The following is a 27,725-nucleotide window of genomic DNA, read 5'->3' on the forward strand; positions in this document are numbered from 1 at the left end:
CCGCTGCGGGAAGCAGGCTCCTCGGGAGATGCCCGCGTAGCCCGAGTCGCCCTTGACATTGGCGGGGGGAGCGGAGCGGGCAGCGCCCAACCAGCGGAGCCCGGCCCCGCCGCTCCGCTCCGCTCTGCCCCTCCGCAGGGGAGGCGGAGGCGCGGCCGCCCCGCAGCGCGGCCCCGGCCCGCGGCTCAGGTAACCGGCTGCCGCTGTCCCAGGCGGGGTTGAAACTCGGCTCCGGCAGGCTACCCGGGGGGGGGGGGCGCGGGAAGTTTGGGAGCTGGGGCGGGGGAGGCGTTTATCGGCCACGCCGCGGTTTTCCCCTTCTGCACGCCGGCCCGCCGCAGCCCTGCCGCTCTGCCCCTGCCCGGCCCGGGGTGCAGTGCTGGGGGTGCCGCCGCGGGAGCGGGTCGCGCCGGAGCCCCGCCGCCTCCGCCGCCGCCCGGGCCGCTCCGGGGGCGAACCGCGGCCCCCGACTCGGCCCAAGGGTATAAGAAAGCAGTGGAGGGGAGAGGCGGGCGGGAGGTGGCGCGGGGGGAGGGCGGGGGTGCCGGTGCCAAGTACGTGTTGTCCCTCCACCCCCCCTAAAAAAAGACGTTACCGCCAGGAGAGACCCGGCGGGGGTGGGGAGGAGAGAGGATTTTTCTTCTTAAGATGCTGAGGATTTTGCTGCTTCGATATAGCTGCATTAATTAGCAAAGGGACAGAAGGGTTTTCTGCCTTTGCAGAAGGTTGCTCAAGGACCCGGCACGATGCAGAGGCTTGTGTGAAGGAGAGGACGGCTCTGGCAGCCCCTTGAATTAAGTGCAAAACCCGAAGACAGGCTTTTTTGGGGGTGGTGGGGAGAGCGAGTGAAGCAGAGAGAAAAGGAGAAGAAACATAATATCTTGAGGGCTGGGGGGAGAGATTGTGTGGTGTGAATGATGATGTGCATTGCTGAGGTGGCGGGACCCAGGAAGGTCACTGGTGGAGATAGAGCTCGGGAGGAGAATTTTGCAAGGGGATTAATTAAGAATAATTGACTCTCTGCGTGTCCTCCTGCTCAGTGGGCATGCGGCACAGGGGGCAGCTCTCCTTGCCTTCCCCACCACAAAAACCGGCAGCCCAGCTCTGACTGGTGCAGCCTTTCTGCATCCCCCCCACTTGCCACCGTGACTTTACACTTGGGAGGAGGGAAAGAGACTTTTAGTTTCCATGTCTAGTGGGGAAACTGCAGCAGGGAAAGGCTGTGTCCTGAACTCCCACGGACCTTTCAGGAACTGACACAGTCCATGTCAGTGGCGCATGAACCACCTCTCTTTCATTTGACTCCATCGGTCTTTATTGTTCTTTGAAGGATGGGATGAAGAAGCTTCAGAGCAGGGTCCCATTGTGGTAGTTCTGTACAAACCCACAGAAAGAAACAGTTGCTGCATGTCAGTCCATGCATTTTGATGTGTAAGAGCAGACGAGCCTCCAACACCGAAGCAGGAAAGCCAGTGCTCTCTGTTAAAATGGTTCCATAGCATTTACCCTGTATATCGGGTTTAAGGACGCTGCTCTTACACACACACTGGTTGTATCAGTGTGAACATCTGCAGAATGACTTGGGAAAAACTGCAGAACTCACCATGTCAAAAATCATTATTCTTTATCAACTGGATCCTGGCAGTACCCAGAGGCCCTCTTCAGGGCTCACAGCCCTATTGTGTCGGATACTGTAGACACGTGTAATAAGAGAGATGGTCTATGCCCAAAGAGCTTATGATCTTAACCCATGATGAAAGACAACAGGTGTATACCACAGACCCATGGGGGAAGGATAAGGGAAAAGCAGCCTTGAGAATAAAAAGCAACAGGCCTGGCCAATGACAAGTGTTTGGTGTCAGAAGGAAGTTTTAAGGAGATTTGAAGGAAAACAATAAAGGAACTTTATGGTTATTAATGGGAAGGGGTTTTTTTCATGCGTAAACTTGGCTAACTTGGAAAAGAACATAAAATTGCTTGTTAGGCACTTGGACTGCTAAAAGTGAAGGTTTGTGCCACTGGCAAAGCAGAGGGAATATAACAAAGTGACCAAAGGCCTGCTATCTGGTGTGCTCTTGGTCCAGAAACAACTGGGAAAGAGGCTCCCAACTCCTTTTCAGTGCTTTAAAACTTACATTTCTAGTCCCAGTGAAAAGTATTATATGGAATTTTATTTTTTCTTCTAGTCCGGGCTTCAGTATTTTCCATCTTGTACTTCACAGCAGCATACCTTATGAAAAATACCTGAAGGTAAAGAAGAAAGTATTGGTATAGTTGCCTTTTTTTTTTTTTTTAAAGATACTTAAATGAAAGCCCACAGATTATTTGCTATAGGAACTTTAGTGTTATAAAAGTGTTATCTAAGTTGGGGCTTTGATGTCTGAATTACTCATAAGTATCAAAGCTACACATGAATTATGCAGGACATCCCCAAAATTATACCCATCTGTGAGTAGGTGGTGTTCCAACCCTGCTTCACATAAAATCTATGTGTGATGTGTAATGTCAAACTTACCCCTTGCACAAGTCTGGCATTACTGATAGCTGGGGCTGCATTAAAAACCTACACTTTTATCCCCAAGACACTGAGGCAGGAACATCCCTACTCCTCGCTCCCCTCTACTCGAGATTCACACCCACTTCCCTTATACCCTCCTGGAATCAAAGGCTGCATCTGCCACAGTGAGTCACCAAGAGCTTACTCATCAGCTTTATGCAGGATTTTAACTCCTGCAAGCAGAGCTGGTCAGAAGGAGCCTGCATTTCTTGGGGAGTTCCTGGCACACGTGCTCCTCACACGTACCGCACTACGGTGACACCTCTGGCAAGGTTTAGAGATTATGATTTTTCTTTTTCTTTTTTATAAACACTGATTCATCTGTACTCTGCCGATCAGTTCAGCTTCACGTGAACTTTTCACATACCAATTTTTGAGAGTCATTTAAAAAAATAAATCAGCCTGCTGTAAGAAAATGATTGATTGAGGGTTTTATTGGTTGTTGGTTTCTATTTGGGGTTTTTTCATTCCTCCAGATTGTGTAATTTCACCGAAGTGGCTAACTCATTTATTTCCCAGCCTTGTAGATGGAGAACTGGAAGACTTATGTTATTGAAAAGACAGGTGCTGTGACTTTCCCCTGACACGCACGGCATTTTCCACTTTTACTAAGACGCTGAGTCAGCAAACTTTTAAAAGCTGCTTTTTATTAAATTGATAATAATATAGAAAGTATTTTCAGTTTTCTTTAAAAATAAGATTTTTAGGGTACTTAGAAGCATGATGTAAACCTGGATATGATAAGAATATTAATTCATCTCACCTCACTTAAGGCTGCTACAATGGAGACATCAAGATCTAAACTACTTGTTCTTTAATGCAGAGAAATAGGAGCAATTTTAGGGCACAAATCATCTGACCTATTCTGGGCGCCTACTTTAGGATGACATGACTCATGCTCTAAAGATGCTTAATTCTCCCTCGTGTATGAAGGGAGCCTATATTAGATGTAGACTTTTACATGACAGAGGTATAGATAGGACTGGATAGATCCCACCTGCTGTACTATACATGTGATTCAGCATTTCCCCAGAATGGCTGGTGAGAGCACGAAACTATTAATATAGCTGCACAAATTAATCCTCCAAGGAAAATTCATGTCATCTCAGCAACAAAAAGGTACTGAAAGTCATGATTATGAAACATTATATTGCCTGGAAATAAATAAAGTATTTGTGAAAACCTGTAGCCACATGATTCAGACTAACTGGATTAATGTAAGAAGTGCCTGTAAGTTTGGAAAACTTGAGCTAGAGGAATGTATTTGCTTTCTCACTTCAGAAACTGCTGAAAAATTAGCAGTATTTATGACAAAAAAAAAAAAAATTACCTATAAGAATCCCAGAAGACAACATAAAAAAGGGCCTGTTTCCCCCGTCACCAAATGTCCAGACCAGAGGAGTGTAAAACATGCAGTTTAGATGGAAACCTCCAAGAAAATCCCATCATCCATGTCACCATGTGATACACAGCCACAGCAGGATATCTGACCTGGATTTCTTAGGGCATTATTTTGTCGCATACAGGAATTGGTGAATCTACGTTAAATAAGTGTTGGCAGAACATGATCTTTCTGACCATGCTAGGGAGGGAGTTATCAGGTTATATGTGTTAAGGTATCTTAATTTAAGTACAAATGTAATAATGCCATTATCGATCAGATACAGCCAAGTGCATTGAAACAGGTGTTGATACAGTCTTTTGGAATGCAGGTCCTTGGTGTTAATACTTGAAGGTAGATGGGGTGATGTAAGTGTGAAAGCTGCCAAATTTTTAAAATTTTCTCCAACGCCTATATCTGTACATGGATTGTATCTGCATTTTAGTAATGAATAGATGGTCCATGATGTTGCAAGTCCCTCCTGCTCAAGAGCCAAAGTATCATTTGGAAGGAGAAAAGGGGAAAAGATTAGAGTTGCCATGTATGCAGGTGACTGCAGAGGCCTCTGCATGGCAAGTGATTCGTGTATCACGGCTCACAAAGCTGCTCACTGTGAGAACAACTCTGCCCCTGCCCACCCCTTGCCTTGTGCACCTTTCTTGCCCAAGCACACACAGTGTCTCATCAAAGAGGTTTCTTTCTTCATGCTCCCATACTGCTGGTGCTCATTTGTGACTGCAGGCTTGGCAGGGTTTGCCAGCAGGCTGCTGACTGTCCCTGAGGTTCTTCCTTTGCCCGACAGACTTCCTTTGAGGATAGTTCACCACTTGGAAGAGGAGGTGACATTCATATACCAACCAGGGCATACCCAGAATATCTGCTGGATGCTACTTACCCATGTCAGCAAGCAGCTGGTGTCATCTCCCCGGGGGCAAGGAGAAGATGCCTCCTGGTGCTTGCCCAGCTCAGCAGCAGCTGGGTGCGTGCCCTGCTTACCACTCTGCATGCACTGCGGCACACGTAGCATCCCAGTGTGCCTTTGCTTGGATGGAGAAGATGACCATGCCAGCTCCATGATGGCTCCATGCCTGCTTTCTGGAATGGTCAAAGGCCTCACTAGCTTTCCCGATGGAAGTGATTACCTCGTCGTCTAGGGCACCGTGGCCATGCAGGTCACGCTGCATTGCCCGGAGCCCAGGCGAACGCCTCGGGGCCGCTGGCTGTCGCCGCCTCCAGAAGGCACCTCCGCGGGGGGTTCGGCTCCCCGGGGCCGCGCAGGCCGCCTATAGCCGCCACCCCAGGGCGGCTCCCTGCCGGAACCCCAGGGCAGGAGCGGGGCAGGGGCAGCCGCCCCGCCGCACTTGTGCGGGGCTCTCTTGCCCTCTAGCGGGCAAAGCCAGCGGGGCGGCCCCGCCGGGCCCCCGCCGCCGCATCCCGGGAGCGAGCCCGGAGCTTCCGGACCGGGGACGGCCCAGCCACCCCACTGAGGCGAGCGGGCGGACGGGGGCAGAAGCCGAGGCCGGGGCCGAGCCCAGCGCCGGGCGTGCTGGTTCCTGGCTGCCGGGCAGTTGTGCTGCGGGTGGCGGGCATCCTGGCGGGGAACACAGCAAGAGGAGAGCACCGTGCAGAGCGCCCGTCCGAGTTGCCGCCACCAGCAGCCCGCCAGCAGTGGGGAGAGGAGCCCTGCGCCACGGCCTCAACAAGCAGCACGAAGGGCTGATAAGCAAGACCATGATGGAGCAGTCGGAGGCACCACTGCTGTGTGTGATCCCCTCAACTGGTCATGGTGGCTGATGTGTGTGATCCCCTCAACTGGTCATGGTGGCTGACAATGTCCCTGTTGTGCAGGGCTGGTCAAGCAACAGACGGGGTACGCACGCCCGAGCTGCTGGTGAGGACAAGGGTGCCCCAGGCATGGCCTGGCCACGCAGGGACCTGGAGGCAGCTCTGCAGTGAGCCCATGGCTGAGTGGGGACAGAAGTGGAGCTGGAGGCTGTGCCTGGGGAAGGGAGGACACCCATGCTTGTGTGGGGTGTTCTTCTGGCACACCATAAGAAGACCAGTTCTCTAAGTTGTCTAGCCTGTGTTTACCAAAAATTCTTTTTTACTAATGAATTAGAAAATATTTCAGGATCACCATCTCCATCATCTTCTCAGATCCAAATCAGTAAAAACTTGGTCTTTTCCTGCATTATTTTACATGTATTATCTCCATCTAATGAAAGATCTTATACCATCACTAGAAATTCTTTCTTTACAAGTATGTTTTAGGAAATTTGCATTTTGTTATAAACCTGTAGTGACTTTCTTCCTATAGTCTTCAGCTTGAATCTATCACTTTTCCCCATTTTGTAAATCATTTTTATACTTCTGCTCCTTCCCCATTTTAAAAATTATTTTCAGTACTATATATTGGATTTTTGCTCTGATTGCTGTTGTAACCACTGAACCACAACGGGCTTAAAAGTTATCCTTGTTATGACATACAGCTTTTTATCCATCTAACAGAATTCAGAATTTGTTTTCTTCCTCTCACTCTCATTTATAATTTCCCACTCTTTGAGAAACCCCGGCACCTCTGGGGTGACCTTCCCCTCTTGTTGGGGTTCCTTGAAGTAGGGTAGTGATGAGAAAGTCCTCTGTTTGCCAGTAGTGAATGCAACCTATTGGAATGTAGTCATTTGGAATGTAGTCACTTGGAAACCTCCACTCTCTGCTACAGTTATTATAATCCTTTGTAATATTTTGCATGCCTATGTCCATTTCATTCGTTTAAATGCTACTCAATTACTTTGTTGATAACTAACATATTTTGCATGGTTTTGCCTGTTGATTTCCTTAATCATTCTGCTGCTATTCCGCCAGCAACTCAACAGTATGTAACTGCACTCTGATTCAGTGATGTGAAGGGATAGAAAATAATATAACCATTTTCTTTAAATAATTACCCTAGGTATGTACTAATGTTTTCCTTTTGACTGACCAAGACAAAAGCATCTCTGACTAGAATCTTTGCTTCTTCCTCCTGAACTTCCTGCTTTTACAGCAAGACCAGAGACCCTTCCCTTTTGTATGGAGAGGAAAGGGGCTGCTCCGAAGTCAGTAGCTGTGGGGAGCTGAGGGAGTGTAAGATTACTAAACCATTCCCCATAGAGGACTGCCATCTTATGATTAAGCTATTTTTGAATAAGTTTATAAAGGTACTGGGCAAAACTGTGAGAACGAATGCTTTACATTTGGAGAAAGTGGAAGGTCATGGAAAACGCATGCCATGTTTTTGGTTTGAGACACAGAGTCTGACCTGTTTGATTCCCCAGTTAATGCAAGAACGTAAGAACCTGGTTATAGCAGACTGGGATACAGCTATGCCACTACCTTTATGGTAGTGGCAGTGGGAAACGTCATGTAGGGAAAACATCTATTCCTGGCCACTTTGTGCAGTCTGATCCCCTTGTTCCTCCCCAGCTGGATGAGGGATATTAGAAGGTACTACCCTGCATACTGTCCTTATTACCTGCTTATAGACCTGGTGTCCCCGAATTTGCTTAACCCTGCTTTGACCCTGCCTCCACAGTCTCCTATGACAACAAATTGTGGGAGTTCATTACTCTCTGTATAAAAATGAACTTTCTTCTATAAGTTTCACACCAATCTCCTATTAGTTTCATTGGAAACATCTTAATCCTTGTGCTGTTGAGTAACAGGTGAGCAACAGTTATTCATTCACTTGATACACTCCCTTAATGATTTTGTAAACCTTACTCTTTGCTCTCAAGACTTCTCTCCAAACTGAAGTCTTGATCCATGTAGCCTCTCATCGGGCACCCAGCAGGTGCAAAAGTCTTACTTTTCCTTGAGGAGACAATAAACATTATAAACATTACTGTTTAGGCAATATCAACCTCAGCAATATCAACCTCAACTAAAGGATTATAGAAAATGGGCTTAATGAGTGGACTTATGCAATGTGTTATGTGCAGCTCACATGAGGCAGGTTATCAAAATCATTTCAGACAGAAGAATCCCAGGGGCATGCTTTTATTTGCTGTCAGGTCAGTTCTCCAGGAACTGGTCAAGGAACCTAAGTTTTGTGTACAGTATGTCAAATGTTTTGTAGAACCAACCAATGCTAAATTCATTAACACCTGCAATGTGACCATCATCACAGATACAGCAAGCAGTGGACTGTTCATATAATGGATCTTGGAGCGTACCAGAGAAGTATCCAGGTGTTGACCATTATATAGCTCTGGTGAATACAGTTTTAACCATGGAGACTGCATCACAAGCTTATCTCAAGTCTTGATTCCTTGGCTAACTGTGCTAATGCTGTGTGCAACTAAAAATGTTTGACCCTAGTACAAAATTGAATGATAGTCAAGACATCAACATGCAGGAGTGTTGATCCTTGGACATCACATACCATTAAATGATGTTGGTTAGACTTTTTATGTTTGATGGTATTCATCATCTCAAGGTATTCAGTGCTCTTTCCTCAGTGGCCAGACTGTAGTCCTAACACTGTCAACTCTTAGTGAATTACTACACTGGCAAGGTGAAGGTGGGGAGAAGGTTCTGCACTGTACATATTGACATCAGTGTAATGTGTTTACATGCTGTCCTGAGGCACGAAAAGCATTTTATATATTATCCCATATGCTGAAGAACTGAAAATGCCTGTGACCTAGCAACTACTAAGGTGTTTCAGATAAGGAGTTTTTCTCCTCCAGATCTTTGTCATGCACAGCTGCAACCTATGTTTGAAGTTACACAGGGATTTAACCAACGGTAAGGGGTCTCTTCTAGGTTTAAAATGTGAAAAATTAGGCTTTCAAGAAAAGGAAGAAGAAACCAACAACAGCAGTTCTGAGCTACTACCCAGCCCTCAGCATGACTCTCCCTCCCACTCTCTGGCTTCCAAGGCACTGCTTTTGTGAGGGCCACAAATGCACTTCTGAGTATCAGGCTGTACCTTTACTGGCATGCCTCTCTACAGAGAAGCTGAACAGAAAAAAAGTCTCTACTCCTCTGCCCCCTCCCCTCAAAATTCATACCGGGTTTCCACATCCTACCCTTCATTTCTCAGAAAAGTATGACAAGGGGATGAAAAGCTCTTTACTGACTAGAGTTTGCTTCTCTGCCTTCATAGCTGCTCTTGATAAAAAACAGCTTTCCCACCCTGTTGTTTAGAGATTTCATCAAAGTCTGCAAACCTGAAATCCACAGTGGGGATTCCAGTTCTCTTCCCCCTCCCCCCCCCCCAGCAGCTGTTATTCCAAGAGAGCTTAGAAATTCAACAGAGGGTCTGAAAAACACATCAGCACTGGGAATCCACAACTAGGATTTCACACCAGAAATAGATGCCGTCTGAACTGCTTTGCTTTTTCTAGGCATTGCAGTGAAATCACTGACAAGCAACGGGGGAAGAAACTGTTCAGGAGGTTCCTGTGCTTCCTCCGCTTTAAACACTGGTCTAGATTTGAGAAGGAGAATTACAATTACTGTCAGAGATTCTCAGGGACTGGCTTTATAGCACAACCAAGCACTGAGAACTCACTTCTGCAGATACAGACAAATTGGCTCTGACTACTTTGCCCTTACTGCAGTAGCACTGCAGCCAACAGAACTACGCATGCACATGTTGAGACATCAGGCAGACCTCTAGTATTAGGTATCCTGCTTTTTTTTAATGGGGGACAGGCTTGTGAAGAAACATATGGCAAAACTGAAGGAAAATTACCTTGCCAAGTCTTGCGTTATACTATTTATATAAATCTTGATATGAACAAGCAGAAGGAATTTGTTTGAACTTTCTGGAATTCATACCTTGTATTCTTGTAATAATCTGATCGTTCCAGCTCTGTATCTGGGGCCTGGTTCTGCTGCCCTGCTGAGGGCTGCTAAGCAGAGCTCTGACATACAGAGTTTGTAAGCTTGCTTCCTTCTTCAGAGTACATGTTTTCTGGTTGTGTCTTCCAGTGGAGTAATGGTGACAACTCTGCAAACCCAGTTCCTCAAAAAAACTGGAGCAGATTCTCAGCTCAAGTAAACTGCCACAGCACGACCCCATTGCTGGAGCTCTGACAATTGATATGAGCAGAAGATAAGCACACATTTGGGTCTTTTATTCCCTCATGTAAAAAAACCCCAAACCTAAAACAAACCCTTACAGTTAGTTCTTCATTGCAAATCCTCAGAACCTGTGGGCCATTTTTGGCTGCAGCTTCCATAATTACAGAAAACTGTGGAAATCACTATCAAGGATAGATGAAAGCAAAGCCCAGGTACACCAAGCACAGGGAAATGAGTATAATATCTGAGAACTGCTTAAGCATTTACAGAGTCACTCAGTGAATTTCTGGAAAGACTGACTGCAGCCCAGCTGCTCAAGATACTTGACTCTCAACTGTGTGTGAGGACTAAGTCCTTAGTAAATGTTCTTGAATTATCCTCTCTGCAGATTTGACTGTCACTAAGTTTTTCCCGCATGCAGATTTTGGTCCAGTGGTTCCCATATTTTATTTACAATTTGAGTCATATGCTGCTTTCATAATTTTTTGTCTAGTCATTTTAAACATCTGTATAAAGTATGCAGACAACAAGAGTGAATCTTGTAGCTATTTTTATATTTGCAATTTCCCTTGGGTGTAAGCGAAGTCTCTATAATGCAGAGTCTATCAAATATTTCAAATGTACTGCATTCTAAAGCTATTAAAAAGTTGAGGCATTAGAGTTGTCTATTAACAGTGAGAATGAAGCTTATTTCATAGCATTCCTGAAAGGTAAAAATAAATCTAAGACACACAAATGCCACACTTGAAAAATAACAGCATACTGGTAATATACTTGAAAAGAGTTGGTTGTTTATAAGGATGTTTTATAAGTGGAGTCTCTCTTCAGGAACAGAGAATCAAATAACTTCCATTACTGAAATGATTTGAAATTATGCTTTTTATAAGGCCAAGGGCAAATACCAAAAAAAAAAAAAAAAACCACAAACCACCAAAAAAACCAGAGTCTAACTTAAGACTGAAAGGCTAAGATTCTCAGAACTGCACTCTGGTGTCTGGTTTTAGGCAATTAAATTCAAAAGCTCCGAAGATGCCTCATACGAGGGCTCAGTAAGTGAACTTCAGAAAATACATATGGAAAATTAGGTCCATTTGGATCTCTTCATAGAATCATTTCAGTTGGAAAAGACCTTTAAGATCATCAAGTCCAACCACTAACTCAGCACTACCAAGTCCACCACTAAACCATGTCCCTGAGTGCACTGTATCTATACATCTTCTAAATACTTCCAGGGATGGTGACTTACCCACTTCCCTGGGCAGCCTGTTCCAATGCTTGACAAACCTTTTGGTAAAGAAATCTTTCCCGATATCCAATCAAAACCTCCCCTGGCACAACTTGAGGCCATTTCTTCTCATTCTATTGCTTGTTAGTTGGGAGAAGAGACCAACACCCACCTCACTACAACCTCCTTTCAGGTAGCTGTGGAGAGTGATAAGGTCTCCCTTGAGCCTTCTCTTCTCCAGGCTAAATCCATCCAGTTGCCTCAGCTGCTCCTCATCAGACTTGTGCTCCAGGCCCTTCACCAGCTTTGTTGCCCTTCTCTGGACCCGCTCCAGCACCTCAACGTCTTTCTTGCAGTGAGGAGCCCAAAACAGAATACAGTACTCAAGGCGCAGCCTCACCAGTGCTGAGTACAGGGGGACAAGTCCTGCTGGCCTAGTCCTGCTGGCCACACTATTGCCAATACAAGCCAGGATGCTATTGGCCTTCTTGGCCACATTGGCACATTGCTGCCTCATATTCAGTTGGCTGTCGACCAACACTCCCAGATCCTTTTCCGCCCCTCTGCAATGTTTTATGGGGTTGTTGTGACTCTTCAATGTCTTTAACTATTTACTTACTTATGTCCTAAGTAAGCGTAAGGAATTCCAGTGCCTGATTTTAAGTTCCCACTGCTTTAGTTTCCTGGCCTCATCTTTCCATAGGGAAATTATACTTTTGTTGATCTGTAGCATTTTTTTTCACGTGAAAATTTAAAATACTTGCTTTACATCACTTCATATCTCCTTAGCTCTTCTGAAAATGACATCATCCAAGTCTAAATCATGAAAGGTTTCCTGTTTCATAGGATATAGAGTTATGATCGTTGCTTTAGAGTATTTGGGTAGTCACTGCGGTAGCCCTGCCAGGTTAAGGAGAACAGAAGTGAGCTGCCAAAAAGGCTGATAAGCATGGTACTTCTTTATTCATGGTACCTTTTTATTCACATGATTCTTCTTAAGCAAATTGAGAAGCTGGTTCAGACAAGACAGCAGCAAGCCTGTATGCAATATACAACACAAGACAAGGAACATTAGTTTAATACTAAATCCTGCCTGTAACTAGCCTTCCAGACTGACCTTACTAGCAATTCCTTTCAAGAGCAGCCCTTAGATAAACTACTTCTAAGCAGAAGGCTGTAAAATGACTTTTTTTTTTTTTGCATGTTTTGAACAGCATTTAAGCACAGAGATCACAGCCTTTACTCCTTTCCCTATTAAACATCACAGTCTGTCTCCTCCCCCCTCACTTTAGATGGGGAGCATGGGCATAAAGCTCACAGCTATCACGTGTTCCAGGATTCTTCCTCACTGGGGTTGAATGCGGGTTCTTTGACCCTCCGGACTTCGGCCACCCTTGGCTGGCTGTGAGTTCAAATCCTACTTCTGTCCACTGGGCGAATACTACGCAACAACCTCAAACCTCCTGAAGTAAGCTTCACATAAGTGGCTTCAGTTGTAACTGCTCGATGGTAAAGAACTGCGTGACCTTAACCAGTCTTACTCCAAGGGGGAATATAAACAGCTCAGCTCAAGGTCAGTTATGCCTAGATCATGACAAAACATGAATTCACACTGAGCTAGAGAGGAACTGTTCATGACACTGCGCTCCTTGAATATACGGAAAAATGCAGGCACCCCTGCTAGTCCTAATGCTGATATTTAGAACATATGTAACTGCTGAAAATTAATATCCTCCAGGCTGCATTTACAAAGACTGTTCCAGCTTCACTAAGGACCAGACTGGGTATCTATTGACACTAAACAAGCGAAAAGCTAAAATTCCTATCTCAGAAGAGATACATGTCCCAGTGCACAAAACAAACCATCAGTTTAGACTCACAGGCAAGGATTTCTTTCACATTGCAGAATGCTGTCTCATGCTCTTCTGAGGACATCTGTTCCCAGCCACTACAGCCTAGTTGGTTCCCATCAGTTCCAGCACTTCAACAGTACTAACTGCTGCCGTATGGCAATTACTGTTGAGTCTGCAGAAATTCATCCAATCTCTTTTTGCTGACAGCATAAGCCGTGAGATTGCAATGTTATGTATGTGAGCTGTTTTCACATTTTGTCTTCTGGGTCTTGTTTTTTCCCTCTGATTTCTTATAATTATTGAAAGGTTCTATCCTTCTGTGCTTTACCTTTTCAGGGAGGTGCAGTCAACTCAATTCAGTCATCTCTGATTTCATCTCCAGTTCTGCTCTCAGTATGGAGCTATCTCATCAGCTCCACATTCCATCACAACCTTGCCTTTCATCTTAAGTTATGCTTTGGTGTAGATGTTTGATGACTGGAGCAAGAAATACTCATTCATGAATGGAGTCTTCAAGCTCTTGATCACTGAGCATTTAGAGCAGAAATTCTAGTATTTTGCCCTTAATAATACCACCAGTAACCTTGCACTGGATATTACAACATTTCATGTTGTTTGTACCCTTCTACTGAAAGTTCATTTAGTTCTTCTTATGTAACAATCTGATCCTCTTCCATTTTTCTTAGCAAATTCATCATCCTCAAACTGTGAGATTCCTCAAAGAACTATGTGTGTAAAACAGAGACCAAAAGAACATGGCATTCTAGAGCAAGACCCTGAATCTTCATGCCAGCTACGGCCCCTGTGCCATAACCTCTTTGTCAAAGCTACTTTCAGCACCAAGGACTCTGCATTGCAGCATACACATCTTCTGAAATGCCAGAAGGAGTTAATTTATCATCCTTCTACTCCCCTTCCTGATGTGAACATTCCCGGCTGTGGAGGGTTAGAGCTACAGCAGAGCCAGCTGAATAGTTGACTTATTCCGTCCTGCTGATGATGTGCCACATCCACACAGAGACAATTCCCTTTGCACAAAGAGCATGGTAGGAATGCTCGAACCTCAAGCTCTTTCTTCAATTAAGCTTTTCAAAATCAAGCAAAATCTCACAGGCCTTTTCAATTTTCTTTTTTCTATTTGTGTGACCATTATTCTCAGTGTTTGCTAGGTGGCAACGTACCTTCAAGAAAGGAATATTTTCTGATATCCTGGTTCTCTGGAATATTGCTTTTTTATTCTTGTTTAACCCCTTTGCCAGTTTTAGTACAGCCAACATTCTTTAATAGACGATGAATCAAAGAGAACCACAACTTCAGATATTAAATATCTGAAAGTCAGTACAAGCCCTTCGGAAAAACAAAAACTCTGCTTAAAGTGTGTACACAAAAGCTGGCAGCACCTTTCAGAATTAAAAATCTCTACAGTACAAATGCAACTAATGTGACCCCAAAATAAAAAGCTGCCTTAACATATATCTGTAAATAAAATATGATCCCTGTCACAGACTTGGTTAAGAGGGTTGGGGGACCAAGACTGAGAGCAGACTAATATCAGCACCAGGAAAAGACTGCTTTTTGTTGGTTTGTTTTTTGGTTTTTTTTTGTTTGGTTGGTTTTGAACAGGCCTTTTATTGAGCTCTTTCTGACATGAAAACCTTGATCCAGAACCTTCCAAGCACAAACCTCACCCAGCATCTGGCATGCAGTGTACAGAGGCAAGTGCTTCCATATGCAGATAAACAACAGCATTTACTTCTTTAGCAGCAATTTAGAGATTGGTAGGTAGAATTGCAGTCATGGAAAAATCTAAAAAGAGGACACTCCTTCCCCTCAACTGAAGCTTTGGGCTGAGATTCTAGTCTTCATTTCAGCTTGCACAACATGTAAAAGATACAGAGAAAGACAAACAGAATTCCTTTTCCTTCTCTTCTCATCATCATAACACTCTTGATCACAACATTATTAGTCATTTTTCAGGTTGCTAATTCAATGCCCACTGGCGGTTCCATTCTTTCCTCTTCAAGTACATTTTAATGGTACCTCATCTGAAATTCAAGTCTGGTAAATATAATAAATTTGATTGTAACTTAAGATTCCCTACTTATTAAATTAGCTTTTCAGAAGGAGTGCTGAATCTAAAGGAGAAAAAGTTGCAAATGATACCTGACAGCTTTAATGCTCTTATAACTATATTAATAAAAGATGTTGTGATTCATCATAGATAATATCTTGTGAAAAAAAATTTGGGCGAGCTGAGAAAATAACGCTAACAGCTTTGCAAAACTACTTACAATTTAAAATAATTTGGGTGACAGGGAAAATGTGGGTGATTCTGAAGACTACAAAGTGTTCCAAATTATGTAAAATTTTCTCTTCCAGAATCTCTGTTTTTGTGTAAAACAATAGCAGTAATTTCTACTTTCATAAGTGCCTAGGTAATACCAAGTATGGAGAAACCAGGCAAGATACCTTCTCTAAGTAAACATCTTACCATTTTCCTGATTTGCTAGCATGAAAGATGTGGCTGACAGTAAATCCTTACTTTGTATTCATAAACCTAACACATAATATTATTATCTATATGACAATAGGGGGGTGTATTGTACAGTATCAATATTATAACTCCAGGATTCATAGGAGAAGGCAGGGCATATGACTTTAATGACACAGTAAAGGACTCAGAGAAACCAGTGGAAATGTAAAGTGCAAATAATGGCATTCTTGTCTTTTGGCCCAGAACTCAATCACCTGTACCAAGCTGCATGACTTCTGTTTATGGATGTCTTGGAATTACTTACAACGGATCTAGGGGGAGAAACTTTTTATTTATGCCATTTCGATAGAAACTTTAAGATAAAAAAAATCCAGCAAACAAAAACCAACTGTATCTGGCAACAAAAAAACCCCAAAACAAACAACATACCCCAAACAAATACTATAATCTTCATACTTCAAGATTTAATACAAGAAATAAAACTAAGGGCTAGACTCTATCATCCAGAATCTTTCCTTTTCACTTTCATTAGTGAAGAAATTTTTAAACATCAATGTCAAATCGTTTGCACATCTATGTACAGGTTTCATCAAATCACAGAAATTTAGGGCTAGAGATCAAGAGATCATTTTCTGAAACTACAGCACAGGGTCAGAATGAAATATGTAAAGAAGAGTCCAAGAGATAGTTATCTGATTTGTCCAGAAGAAAATTTCCCATGAAGGGTATTCTGCAGCCCTTCTACTGCTTCCCTATATTCATAATGAAAAGGATTTTTCTAACCTGGAAATTAAGCTGATTCTCCTTGCTTTTCCCTTAATGGCCACTCAAGAACGACTGACCACTATTCTTAGAAAAGTCTTTTCCATACTGGGAGATGTCAGCACTTCCCTCCTCTATTTTCCACTGTCTAGACTAAACTAAATTGCAGTTTTTCCTCATGTCACTGTTGTACTTCACTGAACTCACTTCTATTTATTTGTATTTTTAAAAGTTTAATGTCTCAAATTGGATACAGTAAACCAGTTCTGGAAAGCATCTCATCTAAGATTCCTCTCCTACAAAAGGTTGGACCAGATGATCTTTCAAGGTCCCTTCCAACCTAAGCTGTTCTATCATTTGTGGTGGTGTATTCAATCTTTCTATCTCCCTGACAATCCACACCATACCTGAGAACTTGCTTTAGGTTACATGATCACATTTATGGATCTCATTTAGTTTGGAAGTTTCTTCAGATCTAAGCAGTGGTCTTTGCAGTTTTGCTGTCCCATCTGTGGTTTGGTTTTATATGTTTTGGGTTTGGTTTTGTTTGTTTGGTGGTTTTTGGTGGGTTTTTTTCTGTCTGTCTTGCTTTTGTGTGATTCCTCCTCCATCGGCATAAGAACCTGTATTTATTGCCCTTGTTGATTTTAAGCCATGTCTGCGACGTGGGAGGATCATTTTACCCTTCTGATCCTTTTTTTCCCCGTCTATTTCCAACTTATTCCAGCTTGACATAAATTTTGAAATTTATAAGCATATAGTCTAGTCACTCATCCCATCACATTGAAAAGAACTGTCCCAAATTCCTAAAGCCTACATTAAAAAAGTCTGCATGATACCCATAATATCAATTACATGTGGGCATCCAAATTAGCCAGGTATGTGGTATGCTGGCTAATGAACAAACTTACAGCTTTGAAAAAACTAAGGTGCTAAAGGAAATGCTAACTAGTTAAAATGTTTAACATAATCCTTAAGAGGCAATTGCAGCCTAGTGTTTTTTTTAATGCTCCTGTGTAATGATCTGGCGTTTTGCTAGTTTGAGGTCAAAACATGGTTCAGATTATGACTAAGGATAGCACAGTTTTCACAGAAAGGAGAAAACTTTATGGAATCTAAAGCCACTTCTGCAGGACATTCACTGTTTGTTCTGGCTAAGCTATTTCTAAGGCTAGGGTACAAAGATGACGAGTAAGGCAGGTTAAGTTTTAGACTATCAAGTATACGTAGAAGTACAAAAGGTAAATTCTGGACTGAAGTCCAGAATAGTTTTGCCAGATTAAAATCTTAATCTTAAAATTTTAGAGATTGTCTCAGAGTCTTAGGGAATCTTAACTTGTGTCATTTAACTATAAGAGACTTTTAACTTATTTCATTTAGATAAAAAGGAACTAGAATGAGGTGCACTAAATAAGGCATAAAGTTAACAGTTCAGATTCCCACCATGCTTTAGCCATCATTTTATTACACCTTCTTATTACTTGCTTTTATTGAACCATAGTTTGTCCTATTTCTTCAGAATGTAAATTACAACAAGTTAGAACCAGTGGACTTATAGTTAGGAAAATTTTCTAATTATATATAAAGTGGCTGTAAGACAGTGGATGAGCAGTAGCATAAGGCAGACACAGACGTCCTTGGATTTAAAATCAAATGTGGACCCCAAAAGTTCAGTAATGCAGATTTTTTTTTTTTTTTAATTTGCAATAATCAACTGGAAACCATCCAAATAATGCAATATTTGCAGAAAATGTTACAAATAGCTTTTGCCTTCAACAATTATTTCCAGGTCTGTCACTGCCTTGCTTTAAGATCTCAGACAAGTAATTTCAGCCTATGGCATTTCATGGTACCAAAAGAAGGCAATCAACCTCTACTGACCCTCCACAGATGCTGTAAGACCTAGTCCTTGATGAGGTACACTAACCCTTCAGAGCAGTGCAGTCCCCTGAAGGGACTCTAGTACCTCACCAACTACCAGCGCGAGCTGAATTTCTGGTGATCAGCAAGTAAAGCTAGCTGCTGAATACACACAGTATCACTTGGGCTAAAATAGAGCTTACATAAAAAGACATTAAGGAGCAGAGTAGACTGAAAGGAGAAGAGAACAGACACAGACTGCATGGGCGTTAAACCATTTGGAGCCTACTTAGTCTGTAACAACAACTGCTAACCTATAATTTACTCAATATAATAATGAAATACTTATTCCTCAAACCTGCCTTCCACTTCATCCATCCAGGTCTGTTAAGAGTAGTGGGCTCTTCTGGGTGCTGGGATACTATCAGGTATAACAGACAGCTGTCATAAGCAGATCTGGGGCAAGATCACACCATGCACGGTCTCTGGTTTCCAGCAGGTTACCTATAGGCTCTGCTGGTGGTCCTCAGTCCTCCACTGCTGCCACAGCTTCCCAAAGCTTCTCAGGGCTTATGGAGTGAGAGGCTCCAAACTGACCTTCGGTCCTCTGAGCCAAAATGGTAGTCTCTCTTGCTGCTGTGGAGAACAATAAAGAGCTTGCTTTCATCAGTCACCCTCTTCTTACTCATAAAGCCCAGCTAAGTGTAGGGACAAGTAGACAGGTAGACTCTGGAACACTGGACCATCTACCTTTGTGAGCTCTCTCTGCAGCAGACAGGAGTGACGTCTGAACTGACAGAGGATATGTGTATTTTTCATCCAAGTCAACACACTAAGGAGATGCAAATTCCAGATTTCCCAAATACAGATGTTCATAAGCCTAGTAACAAGTTAGTACTTAGGTGGAGAGGGTATCACTTCTCCCATGCAACAGCAATAAGACATTCTTCCCTCAGTGGCACCCTGAAGTAACATATCCATGCTTCCACCTGCCATTCGGGTGGCACCCCATGATGAAACTGTGTCTGACTATCTATCTTCTTCATTGTCAATTCTGATAGCGTATGTGCCCAGCAAGTTTGATACCCAGATCTGCAGGAGTTCCCTTTCAAGAACCTCTGCAGCAACCATAAGCAATAAGTAAAAGCAGCTTACAGTGTAGATATTTACAGCTGAGCTAAAATCATTTCAGTTCCTCTTATAGCCAGAAAGACTGAAATGGGTGTTTCTTTGATTGAGATTCATCTAAGCCACTTCAAACATTTGTCTCAGGCTAAGACAAATCATGACGGAGATGCATACTTCTCCCTGTGGACTACAATGAGAGCATTAGGCAATTAATTCAGGTGCAAACACCTATATGTAGACATTTATTTTTAGCTGGAAGAATCTTAGCCTGTCTTACGTACCCTTGCCATTCTACACAAACCTCTGTTACACATGGTTTAGTCTCACCATGCGTAACATGGAGCCCCCTTTCCTCAGGAATTAAGTTCTAGCTGATTTGCTGTGGATCCTGACTAATACTTCTAGGGGTACATCTTTTGTGCTGCATAAAAGAGAGAATGCTCAAGGACCAGAACCAGCACCACACAGGTGTCCTGGCTATGCTGTGGGCTGCTCCAACTAAATCTCTCCATTACAGACCAGATACAGAGAGGCTATACCTAAGCTTCGGGAACATGAGACCCATAAACACTCTGAATGCCACATGAACAGGAGACTCCCTAAGCCTTGTGAACATTAGCCAGTCTATGTATCCTGACTTTTTGCTCTCAGTATAGCTTATGCCTCCTTGGACACACACAATTCAGATATTGCAGAGGACCAACTCCCCCCAGGTTCCCTCAAGACCCTTCCCTTTTCTAGAAGAGAGTCCTGTAATGAACTGGAAATCCTCTCTGGGTACACTCAGCCAAGAGCTCCTGCCTGAATGGTGCCAAGTTGGTGCCTGAATGGTGCCCAAAGAGCAGCTTTGTCCGCAGTTGCTTCAAGGGTTTTTATTAGTGCCATTATCACTACGCCTTTGTGAGTGGCTCCAACAGCCCCTTCTGATGTCTAAAGAATCCCTCACTTGCAAACATACCACGATTACCCACAACATTTACACAAATATTATAGCTATTTTTCAACTCTGTAAGAGCCAAATGCAGACATCTATGGAAGCAGACTCTGATGACCACAACAAACTTTGTATTAGGACTTTCAGCTTTTTTATGAAAGGATCGCAGAACCTTTTATAGTGAAGGTATGTGTCCACCACACACTCGTGCTATTAGCTTAGATCAGACCCTATACTAATTTTAGTTACTACACAACTAAACACACAATTTGGAAAATAATGATGCCTTCCACTGCTTATACAAAAATAGGTGCAACCAAAGATCATAAATAATATTCTGAGAAAAAGTAGTAAATGCTACTTAAAATAATGGAATACACTACAGAAAACAGTAATTTAGAATTTTATATTTCCTTTCTTTTCCAAAGAAATAATTATATACACTTCACCATCTTCAGCGGTATTAAAGATGTTATAATTTAAGATTACTTTCATTAATAAATCATAGTAGTACTACAAAGTGTTATTAATAGTAGCTTTAGACAGTGGTCTTGGAAAAAAAACAAGAAAAAAGGTATACAATGCTGCTTCTACTTCAACATTTTCGGAAAACATATATTTTAAATATATATTACAGGTTACAATACTGATAATTCTGTAATTGTTTCTTTAGTAATACTGTGAAGTAATGTCTTTGCCATCTTTACTGTATTTTTTGAACTACATAACAATAATTATTTACAATTATATCAGTCAAATTGCATTTTAAAATATAGAGTCAGAGTCCCTAATAAATCCTTCTGTTTTTTCAAGTAACACAGATAAAATTAACTTTGCTAATCTTGACTTGTTTTATTTTACCCTTATGTGCAATTTCTATCCCTCTCTCTTTTTAAGTACAGAATCTATACAGTGGAAAGTGTTAGGCAACCTTAACTATAGTTATTGCTGCCGACTCTTCCTATAAAACTTAGGGTGAAATAGTGGTATAATTAAAATTGATGGCAATGCTCACACTAATTTCAAAGAATGGAAGAAAAGGGAAGGAATGCTCCCTGAAATACAGTAAAGCCCCCACCAATAAAATTTTATATTTACATGGAAAGCACTAGTAATAACACTTCAAGAAATCCTATGATTAATACAGTAGAGGCAAAATACATGTATAAATATGTGTATGTACGTGTATGTATATAAAGGTACAAGTAAAAAGGATTTCACTTAGATATGTTCTATCTTTTTAACCAGTGCTAGCAACACTAAAGAAGAATCCTTTGGAAGGGAAGAAAAATGAAGTATAACTTATTCAGCTGTAACCATGAGGAAAATATTAACCACTAAAGCACATAATGTAATTCCATTACTTAAAATGTTTTCAGGGAACCTCTATTATTGTTCCAAAAATGCCATGGGATCTTATCATCAAAAGATAAAAGAGCAGTTGAACCACAGTTCTCATCTAATAGCAAGAAAGTCCCCAGTCTTCAAAGATTTATGTATACAGTTAATTTTATACAGCAGGAATAGTCTTGCTTCAGACCACAGAACGTTTTAAAATGCTTAATATTAGGCATACTATACGTAACTCATCACAGAACTGAGACCTACAGCCTAACCTGGAGAGCCATAACGAATATACTTTTCAAATTAAAAAAAATGCATGTTCCTTCACAAGAGAGTACCAGGTTCACCTGCATTTTTTATTCACATAAAAGCAGTATTTCAACACTGTGTGTACCATTTCTTTTATGAATCATGTATTTATCACAAAAAGATCACTGCCAACTTAAAAACTGTATTTTAAAATCTTTCCTATTACTAGTATCTTCAATTCCTTTTTTTTTTTTTTTGGTAAGAATTTTGCTTTCACTTTGTTTCTCTGAATTTTCAACTTGACTTAAAAAAGTAGTTCTTCTGAAGGTTGAGGGAACTTGTTATGTATGCCAGCAAGGTGTTTTTCAGCTAACTACATAGGAACAGTGTGGGAAGACAGTTAGTGTGTTAGAAAGGTCAATATACATTAATGCTGTGAGAGGTATTTGGGAATACATATCTTAGATAAATTTTAATTCTTTTCCTTTTAAATGGACTCTATCATGATAAGCTTTCAAGTAACTTTAGCAAGTTGAAAATATTTAAAGATAAGCTATATTTATAGCCTAGCTCCTAAATGCAAAGATTGCTGTGAACTCTTCTTTATGAGCTGAATAGTGTTATCTAGCCACAAAATGTTCACATTTATTTTCAGTGTTACTAGTGGATGAATGTTGACTGTCTGGTAATTAGTTCCATTTCCATCACCTCCAAAGCTTATATAATAACTGGACTTTCTATAAACTAACAGTACATTGTCATCTTAAGGCTTCTTAATCAGAGGAAGGTATTTCAGCTTCCTTGAAACTGATCTCTCATCTGTTTGTTATTTGTTTGGGGTTTTTTTGTTTGTTTGTTTTCTTGTGAAGGAGGAATGGGTAGAAATTACAGAAACATTCAAGGTCAGGTTGAATGAGGCTCTAAGCAACTTGATCTAGTTGAAGATGTCCCTGCTTATGACAGGGGATCTGGACTAGATGGCATTTAAAGGTCCCTTCCCACCCAAATTATTCTACAAGTCTATGAATAATAGTCTCTCTAGCATACGAAGCAACTTTGGAAATCCCTGAAACCAACTTCCAACCTTCACCATAAATGACCTTGGTACAGGACCTTTGAAACTCTGGAGAGAGGTCAAGGTATCAGCTGGTCAACTTTAACAACTGTCCAGTTTTACCCAATCACACTGTAGTTTTCAAAAGTGTGCAAGGATTATTTCAGTTTATCACTTTCAACAAAACTTGTCTTCCTTGTGTTTATATCACTTATCTGCTTCAGAGTATTTTCCTTGTAATCGCAGATAGACAGATTGCGCCCATGTCTATTAAAGTAGAATACAAGTGATATTCTTAAGATTACTAACGTAATTTTGAGGGGGCCAAAGACGGACTGGCATGGTGAGCCCTTCCATTTCAGTCTTTTGTCTGACTTCAAGCAAAATGTAATCCATGGTCCAGTTTTTCACCTACAAACCCAAGCAGTGATATTTCCTATCTTTCAATTAGCTTGTCTGTTCAGCTCCTCTAGGAAAGTATCCGAAATATTTCTAGCACAGTGCCTAGCCTACTAAAATCTTATTTCTTGTTAGAGCTTACTGTGAAATGTACATATGGTAAATAAGTTAGACCACCTCCATGCTATTTCTTCTGAAATGGGGTCGTGTATATAAAAGGTGGCTTGCCAGCTCCTCCCTCAACTCACAAATGGCTGGTGGTTGCCTTCCCCAATCCAGTTTACGCAGCCTTTGAAGTCCTGAAAGACAGACAAGCATGATGGGTGGCCCTCAGACTGGATGACTGAATCCATCTCTCAACTCTTATTCTACCTAAAATAGTAAGAAAGGGCTTAGATTGAATGTAACAGGAGTTAATTTAAGCTGTTACAAGAGTAAATGAATGCTGGCACTAAGCCTAATGCTCTCAAGGGGATTGGAGTTCTAGCAGAGAGTGAATCCCTGTTGGAACTTGGCCTAACACTCTTAAAAGACACTGAGACATGGAAGTGGACCTACAGGCCTGTGGAGCTGTAGGTATACTTCATATTTTTAATTTTTGCTATTGACTTTTTAACAAAACTTGGAAGAAATGAAGTTTCTGCCAAATATGATTTCCTAAGAATCACAGGAGTCACAGGGGTTTTGTTTCATGGTAGTATGTTTTCGTCTTTTGATGTGACTTCACATTACGCTCATTATTGGCTCATTATGCCCAACAAGAAATGACTGCATTTAAGTATGGTTATACAACAATTCAGTGGAACATTGAAATTTGCAGGAAAATTACATTCTTACACATTTAAGAAAATATTTTATTAGACTTTTCATTTGTTTTTGCAAATTTTTCAGCAATGTAAGCATATCTAGCACAAAGTCTGAAGTCAACATGTGGAAAGCACTTGTTAAAAAAGCAGGTTTGTCAGCTTCCTAAATGTAATGATTTCTGATTACAAGAGCCAAGGAAGAGCAAACTGAGCAGTATGGGAATGGCAGTCTCTGAATTAGTGCCACAGGGCACAGTAGTTGATGACATTTGTCACCATGTCAATTTTTCTGATGAAACTCCTGTTATATTTAGCAGACTGTCAGTGTCATTTCTACAGACTACTGCAGTCTTTGCTTTCTGTCACAAACTACTCTGCAGTAGCTCTGCATGAGGTGAAACAGGACTATGTCTTAATAGACGAAGAGTTTCCAAGCTACTTAGGCATACGTTCTAGCACCCACAAATACACTGGCCTGGTTACAGCAACACATTAACGCAGCAGTAGCTTTGCACTCCTGCACACACGGGGTGAATTTACTGCAGGGAGAGAAGGGGTGGCTAAGGACACTTAACTTCCCAAACAGCATTGCGTGCTTGCAGTCATATGAGAACAGTTCCCCAACCACTCTGCGGCTGTATCTGCGGCTGTATCTGTTCCAGTCACGAATGTCATATGAGGGAAGACAAATGACCTACTTTTTTGCTCTTACTCAAAGGCAAACTGAAAATGCCTGGCAGGGTGCTGAATTAAACCTGCTTACCTGTGTTGTGGTCGTGTGTTCAACGTCAAGGGATCTGGATTCAGAATTCAAATCTCAGCCACCCTTTACAAGGTTTCAGGGATGTTGCCAGCATTCATGCAATATTTGTTATTGGCTGACACAGTAAGGGAAGTACTCTTAATGTGTTTGTGCAAATATTCTGTGTCAAACTATAAGACTGGGACGGAAAATATTTTGTCTGTCTAGAGTGGAGTAGAAATAGGGAAAAAAGAATTTGCTGCAAGTTTTACATCTCTGCAGGAGAAATGGGATTCTGCAGTGTGTGTTTGTGTATGACAATAGAAGGATTTTGCTGCTGTTTTACAGTATCTGGGGATTAGAAAGTATTTTCCTGTACAAGTTACTTCCTAGTTCTCTGGGGATAGGAAAAAGATTATGCAATGTACATTAGTCTATGGAGATGGAAACCATTCACCCTGCATGTTGCACTCCTGGGTGATTTTGCAATGAGCAGTCATTTGTGTTCCCCAGAGAAGGTGTTTTTGAACAGTTTGTATCCTACTAAGGACTCAGGTGGCACATTCCTGAAGATGTCTGAAACACTTCACAGAATGACACTCAGTGAACAACACATGCTAATGGAAGACTGAATAAATTCTGAGATTCCATTAGTTAGATGACTGAAATTACCACCCATGAAACTGAATTTGTGACTCTGAATTCAGGTCACGGAAGGAGAGTGAACTAGCATTCCTTCAACGGCACTGATGGATGATCCCTACTTGTCAGTGGATAGTGTGCAAAAAAGCATTCCATATTTCAGAGTCTGTAGCACAGCATTTGTAATGTTGCCAACACAGTACTGGCTGTCGTATCAAAAAGAGGTGAAAGTTATAGTTTGCTAAAATGGACTCAGTATTTTCTGAAGGCCTTTAACGAAAGACTGAAGTAATGGAAAACTGCATACAGCAGTTCTCTCCCCAGTCTCTTCCCACATTCAGATGGAGCCATCAGGTAAACAACTCCAAAACCACGGATATTGGCATTGCCAATGTACAAATGACATTCAGCTTCCTCTCCACTTTACTTCATCGATTCCCAGATGGGCCAGTGTCTGAAAGTGATCAGCTAACACTAGAGTGTGATCAACTAACTCAATCTAATCAAGGCCTAGAGAGCTTTGTTAAAACTACGGTAGTGGACAAAAAAAGTACTTTGAAGCATTCACAGTGAATAGTTTTCTTTGACATAAGTGATCAATGCTGGTCAAGTCAATCTGTAATGCTTTTCAGTTAACACCTCTACCATAACAGTTTCTGTAAGCATATCTTCTGTCACCTGTATTTTATGAGAAACCCTACTCTGCCCTTGAAAAGGCTGTTCTAAACGTATTCCTGCTTTTATTGTTTCTTGTCTGGAACATAAGCATAGCATCACATCCATACCTGACATCTCCAACACTTGGAAAACCCTAACTGCACAGCACTCAGTGCCAGGTCAGCCCAGCTAGTGCAAGCTCACCAGACCTGCCTCGCTCTGCATGCTGGGCTTCCTGCAGAATTTCAAACCCAGTTCATGACCCATTGCTCTTCACGGACTCAGCAGTGCTTAAAGCTCTGGAAGAAGAACCACTTCAGCGAGTAACATGAAGCTGTGAGAGACACAGGTGGAGGTCCGTTACAAGCATCGCCACTTTTCACCCTCCACTGCACAGGCGAGGCCTTGGGTACTGCCCTCCCTGACACAAGCGAAACGCCTGACCCCTGCCACCGCCTTCCCTCTCCGCCTGGAACCCGCCGGGCGAGCCCAGCCGCGGCCAGGCCCTCCTCTTCTCTGCCCGGGAGAAGGCCCGGGCCGGCCGCGCAGGGCCTTTGCCCGCCGACTGGCCCCTACATTTGAGCTGTTTTCAACGAAACGCTTGAAGCGGGCGCCCGGCCGCCGCCCCTCACCGCTGAGAGGCCTGCCGGGCCCGGGGTGAAGGGGCCGGGAGCCCGGCGCGTTTCCAGGACGGGAAGGCGGCCCTGCGGCGCCGGTCACTGCTGTGAGACCCTGCACACCTCTGCCTGCATTACCTCTCTGCCAGCTCCGTCCCCTCCGGTCGTGCGGGCAGCCTCCCTCCCGCTGGCAGAGCAGGGCCTGCACGTTCCCGACGGGACAGAGAGCCCCCGCCCCGCCAGGCGGGCAGCGAGCGACCCCGCGGCCTCGGGCCCGTCGCTGCGCATGCGGCCGAAGGGCCGGATCGACGTCGGCGGCGCCACGGCGGCTTCCGGGAAGATGGCGGCGTGGAGAGCGGCGTTGGTGGCGGCCGCTCGCGCTCCGCTGAGGGGGCGGCTCGCCGGGCTGCGGCCCCCTCGGAGCCAGCGGCGCCTGCCCAGCTGGAAGGTCGCCGCCGCCGCCCTGGTCGGGGGAGGCTCCCTGGCGGCGTCTTACAGCGGGCGGACGGGCGTGTTCCCCTCGGTCCTGGCTCAGGTAAGGCGGCAGCAGCATCCCCGCTCCGGTAGCCTCGCCTCCCGCCGGCGGGCAGGACCGCGGTGGAGAGCCGGGACTGGGTGCGGAGGAGCGTGCTGCGGGTGGGCGGGGGTCCGTAGCGGTCAGACCTCGGCTGCGTCAGGCAGGACTCGGCTGCGGGAGCCCTCGTCGCTCAGGTCGCCCAGCAGGTACTGCGCGACCGTGGCCCCTTGGCAGCAGCCGGGCTCAGCACTGTGTCACTCGCACTAGTCCTTCCTCGCCCCATTGGCAAGAGGTTTGCTGTTTTCTTCCGTGGGAGAAAGCAGGGTTTGCCTTAGCACCCAGCGTTTCCCGTGCTCGCCTGAAAGCCCTGGTCGTGCAACCTGATGAACCTGTGTGGTTTGCACAAGCACACGGCCTGGTTGCAGCTTTTGG

General features: G+C 43.2%; 1 protein-coding gene and 1 long non-coding RNA gene across 4 annotated transcripts in view; one reads left to right on the forward strand and one right to left on the reverse strand.

The window, feature by feature from the left end:
- Positions 1-2,149: 2,149 nt before the first annotated feature.
- On the reverse strand, positions 2,150-27,072 carry LOC115604593. 3 transcript variants are annotated; one of them, XR_003990337.1, is made up of 5 exons: positions 26,915-27,072; positions 18,709-18,840; positions 18,550-18,625; positions 12,209-15,893; positions 9,165-9,951 (listed from the first exon to the last, which is right to left on the reverse strand). It is a non-coding gene; the product is annotated as an uncharacterized LOC115604593 (long non-coding RNA). The 3 variants fall into 3 exon arrangements; XR_003990335.1 differs by lacking the exons at positions 9,165-9,951; positions 12,209-15,893 and adding an exon at positions 2,150-2,244; XR_003990336.1 differs by lacking the exon at positions 9,165-9,951 and having other exon boundaries at positions 12,177-15,893.
- MICU2 (mitochondrial calcium uptake 2) overlaps positions 27,028-27,725 on the forward strand; it is a 147,278-nt gene continuing 146,580 nt past the window's right edge. The window contains exon 1 of the mRNA XM_030477887.1: positions 27,028-27,311. Coding sequence (XP_030333747.1) covers positions 27,063-27,311 — 249 coding nt within the window. The 5' untranslated portion in view covers positions 27,028-27,062. The remainder of the gene's footprint in view (positions 27,312-27,725) is intronic.

Source organism: Strigops habroptila, chromosome 2, assembly GCF_004027225.2.
Source record: "Strigops habroptila isolate Jane chromosome 2, bStrHab1.2.pri, whole genome shotgun sequence".
NCBI classification, from domain to species: domain Eukaryota; kingdom Metazoa; phylum Chordata; class Aves; order Psittaciformes; family Psittacidae; genus Strigops; species Strigops habroptila.